Source organism: Bufo bufo, chromosome 3, assembly GCF_905171765.1.
Source record: "Bufo bufo chromosome 3, aBufBuf1.1, whole genome shotgun sequence".
Taxonomy (NCBI): domain Eukaryota; kingdom Metazoa; phylum Chordata; class Amphibia; order Anura; family Bufonidae; genus Bufo; species Bufo bufo.
The window spans coordinates 185,162,418-185,172,038 of NC_053391.1; the positions used below are offsets into that span (position 1 = coordinate 185,162,418).

General features: G+C 44.2%; 1 protein-coding gene across 8 annotated transcripts in view; it reads left to right on the forward strand.

Moving 5' to 3' along the window:
- KDM6A (lysine demethylase 6A) overlaps positions 1-9,621 on the forward strand; it is a 120,987-nt gene that overhangs the window by 34,440 nt on the left and 76,926 nt on the right. For all 8 annotated transcript variants that reach the window (XM_040423813.1, XM_040423814.1, XM_040423817.1 and 5 more), the window contains exon 3: positions 6,519-6,627. In XM_040423813.1, the coding sequence (XP_040279747.1) occupies positions 6,519-6,627 (109 nt within the window). The remainder of the gene's footprint in view (positions 1-6,518; positions 6,628-9,621) is intronic.

Below are 9,621 nucleotides of genomic sequence, written 5' to 3' on the forward strand. Positions count from 1 at the left end.
GGCTCCAAACGCAGATTTGAAGAAGTGTAGGCCTACGTATTAGGTATTTGAATTACCGCAACTTTCGTACCTCTCCTCGGGTAAAAATACTCCTCAAAAATGGTCAGAGGATTATTTTCACTCTTCTGAAAAAAACGTAGTGCGACCTCTGGGCACAGATATTGTCAGCTGTCAGAGGGAGGATTCTGTACAGGGCACGCTCTCAGCAGCCCAGAGGAGGGGGCACAGATTAAAATAAATAAGAGGCATAAACCCTTTAGCTGCATAGACTTCTATGGAGAAAGACAGTGAACCCCACAAGTACGGTGGATTTAGGATTTATTTTACATACCCACCACTGTTCTAAAGCCACATAAGAAATACACAAACTTCCACAAACAGACCGTGTTCACAGACATGTGAGGAGATGGGACAGGTCCTCTGAACTGGTACATGTCAGGTGTTCTAGCTCATAAGCAGGTGCTAGATTTGGAGAAAGCGCCCCATGCTGCTGACTAGCTGAGATTGGGAAATAATTATGTGGTTGATTCAGTGACTTTGTTTTGTGGTGAAGGAAAGCAGGCGGCAATGTATGGACTGCGTTCACCAGTTTTTGGTGGTGGCTGCGTTCCATGAATACGGAGTCCTTGGCTGCATTGTGTGAATGAAGTGTAACCTTGTGCTGAGGTAAGCGCTTGGCGGCTGCGTTTTACAGCATATTAGGAAATTAGAGCATTTCCAGCGCTCTTATTGGAGCGCTATTTGTATATTACCATGTTTAGCTGTTAGAGAGAACCTGTCACCAAGCACAATGCAGTCTGCAGGCAGCGTGTCAGAGCAGAAGGACCTGAGGAGATTCAGTAAAACCCTATCAGTATATATATATATATATATATCTATATACAGTGAGGAACAGAAGTATTTGAACACCCACTTAGAAATCATGGAGGGGTCTGAAATTCACATTGTAGGTGCCTTCCCACTCTGAGAGACAGAATAAAAAAAATAAATCAGGAAATCACATTGTATGATTGTTATAGAATGTATTTGTCTTGCACTGCTGCTGAACATAGGTATTTGAACACCTGAGAAAATCAGTGTTAATATTTGGTACAGAAACCTTTGTTTGCAATTACAGAGGTCAAACGTTTCCTGTAGTTCTTGACCAGGTTTGCACACACTGCAACAGGGATTTTGGCCGACTCCTCCACACAGATCTCCTCTAGATCTGTCGGGTTTCGGGGCTGTCGCTGAGCAACGCAGAGTTTCAGCTCCTCCAAAGATGTTCTATTGGATTTAGGTCTGGAGACTGGCTAGGCCACTCCAGAACCTTGATATGCTTCTTACGGAGCCACTCCTTGGTTATCCTGGCTGTGTGCTTCGGGTCATTGTCATGTTGGAAGACCCAGCTGCGACCCATCTTCAATGCTCTGACTGGGGAAAGGAGGTTGTTGCTTAAAATCTCACAATACATGGCCCCATTCATCCTCTCTTTAATACAGTGCAGTCGTCCTGTCCCCTTCGCAGAAAAGCACCCCCAAAGCAAGATGTTACCACCCCCATGCTTCACAGTATGGATGGTGTTCTTGGGATGCAACTCATCCTTCTTTTTCCTCCAAACACAACGAGTGAAGTTTAGACCAAAAAGTTCTACTTTGGTCCCATCTGACCACATGACTTTTTCCCATGCCTCCTCTGGATCATCCAGATGGTTATTGGCAAACTTCAGACGGGCCTGGACATGTGATGACTTGAGCAGGGGAACCTTCCGTGCAATGCATGATTTGAAACCATGATGGCGTAGTGTTCTACCGACAGTGACCTTTGAAACTGTGGTCCCAGCTCTCTTCATGTCATTGACCAGCTCCTCCCTTGTAGTTCTGGGCTGATTGCTCACCTTTCTTATCATCAGTGATGCCCCACGAGGTGAAATCTTGCATAGAGCCCCAGTCCGAGAGAAACTGACAGTCGTCTTTAGCCTCTTCCATTTTCTAACAATTGCTCCAACAGTTGATCTATTTTCACCAAGCTGCTTGGCAATTGCCCCATAGCCCTTTCCAGCCTTGTGGAGGTCCACAATTTTGTCTCTGGTGTCTATTGGCAGCTCTTTGGTCTTACCCATGGTAGTAGTTGGCGTCTGACTGACTGTGGGGTGGACAGGGGTCTTTAAAGAGCTCAGACAGGTGCTACTAGGTTAGATTAAAGAGTGGAGTAGAGGTGGACTTTTTAAAGGCACAGTAACAGGTCTTTGAGAGCCAGAATTATTGCTGTTTCTCAGGTGTTCAAATACCTATGTTCAGCAGTGCAAGACAAATCAATTCTTTAAAATCATATAATGTGATTTCCTGATTATTATTATTATTATTTTTTTTTTTTTAATATATTCTGTCTGAGTGGGAATGCACTTAGAATGTGAATTTCAAACCCCTCCATGATTTCTAAGTGGGACAACTTGCAAAATCGCAGGGTGTTCAAATACTTCTGTTCCTATCTTTATATATAACCACCCCTGTGTACAGCTGTCTGTGACTGACAGCTATGTATACACACTTAGGCCGCTTATACACAAGAGTATGGAAACCTGTCAGTATTCTGGCTCTGGATTATGCATGGATTCCTCATGATATGTCATCAGTATTGCTTCAGGATTTCATCAGGATTTACATGCGTATCCTCCATGCATTTTTCATGCTCTCACATAGACTCCATTGTGTGAGAATTTGGAAACAAAGCAGCAGATTCCGGTACGTAAAACCGGCCCATATATGGATTGCAAATAGGCTCGTGTGAAAGAGGCCTATCATTCTTAAAAATGTTGCGCAACTTTTATGTGAGAAGCAGTCGCGTGACACGTGACTGTGTAGCCTAAAGAGAGTCTGCGGCGGGGCCCGGTGCAGTCACTGTACACTATTACATCGGGCCCCACTCACAGCAGTCATGTGCTATCTTTTGCGGTGCAGCGTGCCGGACCTGAAAGCCCATGGAAGCGTTCAGCGCCATGTCTTACGGATTGCGGACCCATTCAAGTCAGTGGGTCCGCATCCATGATATGGGATTCACATGGCCGGTGAATATATATTACGGACCATCTGTTTGCTGTCATGTAAATGAGCCTTTACAGTTAGGTTTTACCGAATCCTTTCCCACAAAACTATAAAGAGATGGGCCTGGTCTTGTTTGAATGCTGGCAATCTAAACTTTCAAACAAGACCACACCATTATCTCCTTCAAATTGGGAGATATAGCCTTTAGAAATCAGGCGGGATTGACAACAGCTGAAATGAAAGCAGGTTTCTGCTGCTTTCACTCCTGACCAATTTCTAAAGGCTCTATCCCTGATGTAGAGGGCTTTTTTTTAATTTTATTTTAAAGTTTGTCAGTTGTCAGCTTTCAAACAAGACCAGACCATATCTCTATCTTTTACAGAATCTGAGATATGAAGGGTTAAAGCAACCCTCCTCCCCCTTCTGCTGGCCATTATCTGAGTCAGGCTGAGGAGGGGGGGTGGGGCCGTAGCTGACAGCCCGCAAGAGAAGAGAAAAAAAAAAAATCTCATGCTACAGAGGAGTATCTAATATATTAGCCCTTGCATGGGTTATGTCTTCAGAGAAAGGAAAATGTTCTAGGTCTTGGAATGCAGCGACACAAAAACAGATTTTGTAAAAACAGGTGTTTTTACGTGAAATTAGTATAACATAATAAAAACTACATAAATTTGGCAGCATCATAACCATACTGACCCGTTTCCCCCATCCTCCCCTTTAAATAAAATAAGTTAAAAAAAAAAAAATAGGTAAGGGGGTGTGTCTATTCTGCTGCTTTCTCCCCATCACTTCTCAGGAGGCAGTTGAAGGATGAAACTGAGCAGGTGGCGCTATACAGATACGTTTTATTGAATAACTCCGGAACTATGCAAAAATGTTTAATGACGTGCAATTAGAAAAGAAATCAGATCCAGGTGCTGGTTTGAAAAATGTAGAATATTTTTGAACCATTTAAGGCTAAAATTAGTTATGTTGCTAAGGGGTTAAAATGCACTTCATTCACTGGAGTTGTGCGCCACCATATTTCCTTCAGACAAAATTTAAAATGTACAATAAAAAAGTGACATTTTCTAAAGGGTATTTCCAATTTTAATGGGACTGTTGGGGGATTACACAAGACTAGACATCATAGCCAGGTCCAGGAGCAGCACAGATATGCAGAAGCTAAAAACTGTTGTGTGCACGGCCAGATTTGCAGGACCCAGGTAAGGTTACTTTCACATCTGCGTTTTTGCTGGATCCGTCATGGATCAGCAAAAACGCTTCCGTCATGATAATACAACCGTCTGCATCCGTTATGAATGGATCCGGTTGTATTATCTTTAAAATGGCCAAGATGGATCCGTCTCTAAAACCATTGAAAGTCAATAGGGGACGGATCCGTTTTCTTTTGTGTCAAGAGAAAACGAATCCATCTCCATTGACTTGCATTGTGAGTCATGACGGATACATCTTTCTCCGCATCCCAGGACGCACACAAAAACGCTCCTCTGACGGCTCTCAATAGCGGAAAGGGAAAGCGCAGATGTGAAAGTATCCTAAGTGAGTGATGGAGAGAGGGACATCCAGCAAATGCACTGCATACATTAGTATCACTCTGTCCCCAATGGGGCTCACAATCTAGGTTCCCTATCAGTATTTCTCTGGAGTACCCGGAAGGAACATACAAACTCCATGCAGATGTTGTCCTTGAGTAATAACAAAAAAAGCTGCATTATTTTTTAAAGGGGTTTTCCAGGCTCTTGATATTGATGACCTCAGGATAGAACCTTAATATCTGATCAGTGCTGGTTCTACACCCCCCCACCTGCACTGATCAGCTGGAACTAGCGCTTTGACGGTTACTGGAAGGACCGTTTTGTTGAAAGTATAGGGGCAGCGCCCGGCCTTGAATGTGACTGGAAGCTCAGCTCTATTGAGAGCGCTAGGCGCAGTGCCGGAGGCTGCAGGGACAGCCGTGGAGCCTTCCCGATCAAATATTCATAATGTATCCTGAGGGTAGTACTACAAGAAAATTTAGACTAGAACCTTCAGAATCACAGGTGCACATCCATGAAGCAAACCTTGACGCCTGGTAGATGGGCCCGACACTCATTTGATCAAATACGTGCGCTAAGAGCTTCCATTGACTGATTATTTAGAATGATCCCCATTTCTTAGGGCCCTTTCACACTTGCGTTCTTTTCTTCCGGCATAGAGTTCCGTCGTCGGGGCTCTATGCCGGAAGAATCCTGATCAGTTTTATCCTAATGCATTCTGAATGGAGAGAAATCCGTTCAGGATGCATCAGGATGTCTTCAGTTCCGGACCGGAACGTTTTTTGGCCGGAGAAAATACCGCAGCATGCTGCGCTTTTTGCTCCGGCCAAAAATCCTGAACACTTGCCGCAAGGCCGGATCCGGAATTAATGGCCATTGAAAGGCATTAATCCGGATCCGGCCTTAAGCTAAACGTCGTTTCGGCGCATTGCCGGATCCGACGTTTAGTTTTTTCTGAATGGCTACCATGGCTTCCAGGACGCTAAAGTCCTGACAGCCATGGTAAAGTGTAGTGGGGAGCGGGGGAGCAGTATACTTACCGTCCGTGCGGCTCCCCGGGCGCTCCAGAGTGACGTCAGGGCGCCCCACGCTCATGGATGACGTGATCGCATGGATCATGTGATCCATGCGCATGGGGCGCTCTGACGTCATTCTGGAGCGCCCCGGGAGCCGCACGGACGGTAAGTATACTGCTCCCCACTACTACTATGGCAGTCAGGACTTTAATAGCGTCCTGGGTGCCATAGTAACACTGAACGCATTTTCAAGACGGATCCGTCTTCAAATGCTTTCAGTTCACTTGCGTTTTTCCGGATCCGGCGTGTAATTCCGGCAAATGGAGTACACGCCGGATCCGGACATCGCAAGTGTGAAAGAGCCCTTAGCTCTATTTATGTGTATAATGGTGTGCAGCCATTTTCTTTCTTAGTATCTTGAGGGTAGGTCATCAGTAGGAATGAGCGAATCGACTTCTGAAGTCGATTCGCATAAAACTATGTTGTAATACTGTAGGGAGCAGGAGCTCCGTTCACTATTAGAATGTATTGGCTCGATGAGCTGAAGTTATTGCTTCGCAAAGTCTTGGGACATAAATTTATTTGTACTGTAAAAAAAAACATTTGCCGAACTCTGGTTCGTTTCCAAGTGGTCCCTAGTCGTCAGTATCTGGAGCTCGAAAACCTTTCCAAGTAGCACTATTTATTAAGGGGTTGTCTGGTCGGTCATTTTTTTATGAAAAGCTCATAGTGGCATAAAACAGGAGAAACCAGAGTAAACATGCATTCTCAGGCAATCTGACCAAGCATGCATGTGTATGGAGTCGGTCTGAGCGGCATTAGTCTGTACTTATTTGTTGGCTATGTATACTATGATTGCATGTGACGTATATGTGACCTCTTCCAAATGGTAGAGAATGTAGTAAGTACGCACGTTAAGAGTTTTATGTCTTTTATTTTAGGCTGTCCGTTGCTATGAAGCTCTAATCCTAAAATCTGAGGGGAAAGTAGAGTCCGATTTCTTCTGTCAGTTAGGCCATTTCAACCTGTTGTTGGAAGACTATCCAAAAGGTAAGAATTTAAGAATTCTTTTTGTAAATTGTCCAGTCTTATTAGTATTTCAGATAACTTCTTTGTGCTGATATTCTCTGAAGGCACACACCAGAAAGAGTACTGCTGTTGGCATCAGACTCCCTCACTGAGAGGGTCCATTCACACGTCCGTAGGTGTTTTGCGGATCCGCAATACACGGACACCGGCAGTGTGCTGTCTGCATTGAAAATGAACGTTGCGGAATGGATCCGGACCATTCATATGGATGTGTGAATGGACCCTTAAGCCTCATTCACACGTCCGTGTCTGTGCTCAAATCCGTGAGCAGGTGGTCAGTGATGCATCCGTGTTGGGTCCCTGTGTCTGTTTTTTGCTGTCCGTGTGCCATCCGTCTTTCACGGACACTGAACAGCTGACAAATAATTTTCAAAGAATCTCTTCTTAATGATCCGTGAAACACGGATGGCATCCGTGGTTTTTACAGACCTATAGACTATAACGGGCGTGATGGGACAAAATAGAGCATGCATCCGTGCTAAAGACATGAATCCATGGACTGTGCTAAAACACTGATGTCTGAATACACACAGTAAAATGTGTGCTGTCCGTGGAGAACACATATGGCACACGTCCGTGAAACACTGACATGTGAATGAGGCTTTACTATTGGTACCTTGGCAGCAAGACTTACTAGGAAGTTTGAGTGGTTTTCCAGGATTTTGTGTTGTGCTACCTTCCTGCAGGTTTTTTGATTAAAGGGACACTTTCATCAGAAAGTGGTATTTTTTTTAAAAACTAAAATTTTCACAGAAAACTATTTTTGGCTGTTTTTATTTCAGCAGTACTATAACATTGTAAATTAAATACAAAATGTTGCCCTTCTGTTACAGTCAGCAGCATGGATTATACTCTGTACAGGTCTGGATACGGTTGTTGTTTTATTGCTGCTGCAAGGGAAAGGTGTTATCTGTTAGTAAAATAGTAGATTGAAGAATTTGGATAGCAGTATATGACTGTATTGTTCTCTTGATAGGCCTAGATACGTGTCCCAGAAATTGCACAGTGTGATGCTCTGTTTGAGTCATCCCCTTTTCCTTGGCTGGAATGAGAAAGTCAACTGACGCTATTTGCCGTCCTAAAAGTCCAAACAAAGAAGAAGTTATTGTCAGGACAGGAAGAATACATGGAGTGACCTCCGAAATTATAAAAACTAATTCTATTTATATATAAGTTGCTTTTGTCTTAGGCTGGGTTCACATCACTTTTTTGCCATTCATTTAATGTACAGAAAAAACTAAAACGTATATGTTAATGGATGCCTCAGACTGATGCCATACAGCGGTATCCTTTTTTTCCGCATGGCAACATGAGGCCTAATGAAGGCCCCAGGACTGCCTGCAGTGTATCCCCATAAGGCTACTTCTCTGTGGTGCACCCTGATGGTGCTTGACAGTATAGTACTCACAGTGTAATACACTGTACTGCCTGTTCAGTACAATGTATTATAGAAGCAATGAAAAGATGGCCTTTTAACCCCTTCCTGACTGCCCAAAGAAAATTTATGTAGTTGTTCAGGTATTTTAAAAAAATAATAATAAGATAAAAACCGGGAGAGTGCGCTCCCGGGCACGCACCAGATCACCAGCGAGGATCGGGGGTAGCCAGTTGCAGTGTATGAAGAGAAAAAAAGTTATTTATACCAAAAAATGAAATCTGCTAAATTTATAACTTTAAAAACTCAGTGGCAGTATTGCGGTTTTTCCCATCTCCCCAGTAAAGAGTTAATAAAAGTTAATCAGTAAGTTAAGTGTCCTCAAAATGGTGCCATTACAAACTACAACTTCTCCTGCAAAAACAAGCCATTGTCCGGCTATAGCGATGGAAAAATAAGTTACAGCTCTTTGCTGGCCCTGCCTGTTAGCATTCAAAATCTGGCGCCTGTGCCGCGGCCGTACCTGTCTTCAATCGGCGCTGGCGCACTGAGAGGCGGCCGCTCCATCCTCAATGCGCCTGCGCCGATGACGTCACATCTACACCCGGCGCAGGCGCATTGAGGATGGAGCGGCCGCCTCTCAGTGCGCCTGTGCCGATTGAAGACAGGTACGGCCGCGGCGCAGGCGCCAGATTTTGAATGCTAACAGGCAGGGCCAGCAGAGAACGATTCCGTTCCCTGGCCCTGTCAATCACAATGTGGAGGGGGCGTCTTTAGGATCGGAGGATGCGGCTGCTACCAGCAAGTAGCCGCCCTACTTGCTGGTAGCAAGGTAATTTGCATATTTTGAAAGCATGTTTTAAACAAAATCTACAGGACCAAAATGATTCATTTGATTATGTAGGCATAAATCGCAGTGTGGGGATTATAAGTAAGCAAAAAAAAAAAAGGTTTAGTGGGGTGACAGAAGCCCTTTAAGTTTTATATTCAACAAATTATTAAGATTTCCAAAACCTATTTTCTAAGGGACCAATTCAGTTGTGAAGTGGCTATTTGAGAGGCCCATATATTAGAAAACCCTTACCACAAATCCCTTTTTAACCGCATAATGCCGTACATGCGTACGACATCATGGCAGGGAATTGTATGGAGTGGGCTGCTACGCTGAGACCGCTCCACATGAGGCGGCAATAAAATAAAGCTGGCACCTGGCAGCAATGATGCCGAAACCAGTGATCCCGGCATCTGTGAGGTTAGGCAGAGGGACACGGCTCCCTCTGCCTTCCAGTTGGAGGCCCTACAGTGAAATAGCGGGTCTCTGATTGGTTACCATCACAGCCCGAGGCCTGCCATGGTAAAATGCCTGCTAAGCTGTGCACGAGACACAGCTCAGCAGGGAGCGCGTCAAGAGTCCCATTTACCATAATATATCTCTATTATGGTGAAAGCGCCAAGGGATCAAATCACAGATTTTAGCCCCCCCTTGGGGCTAAAAGAAAACACAAATATTGTTTTTGAATCATCCCCTTTCCCAATTTTTTATATAAACAATAAAAAACAATAAACATATCCTGGTATCC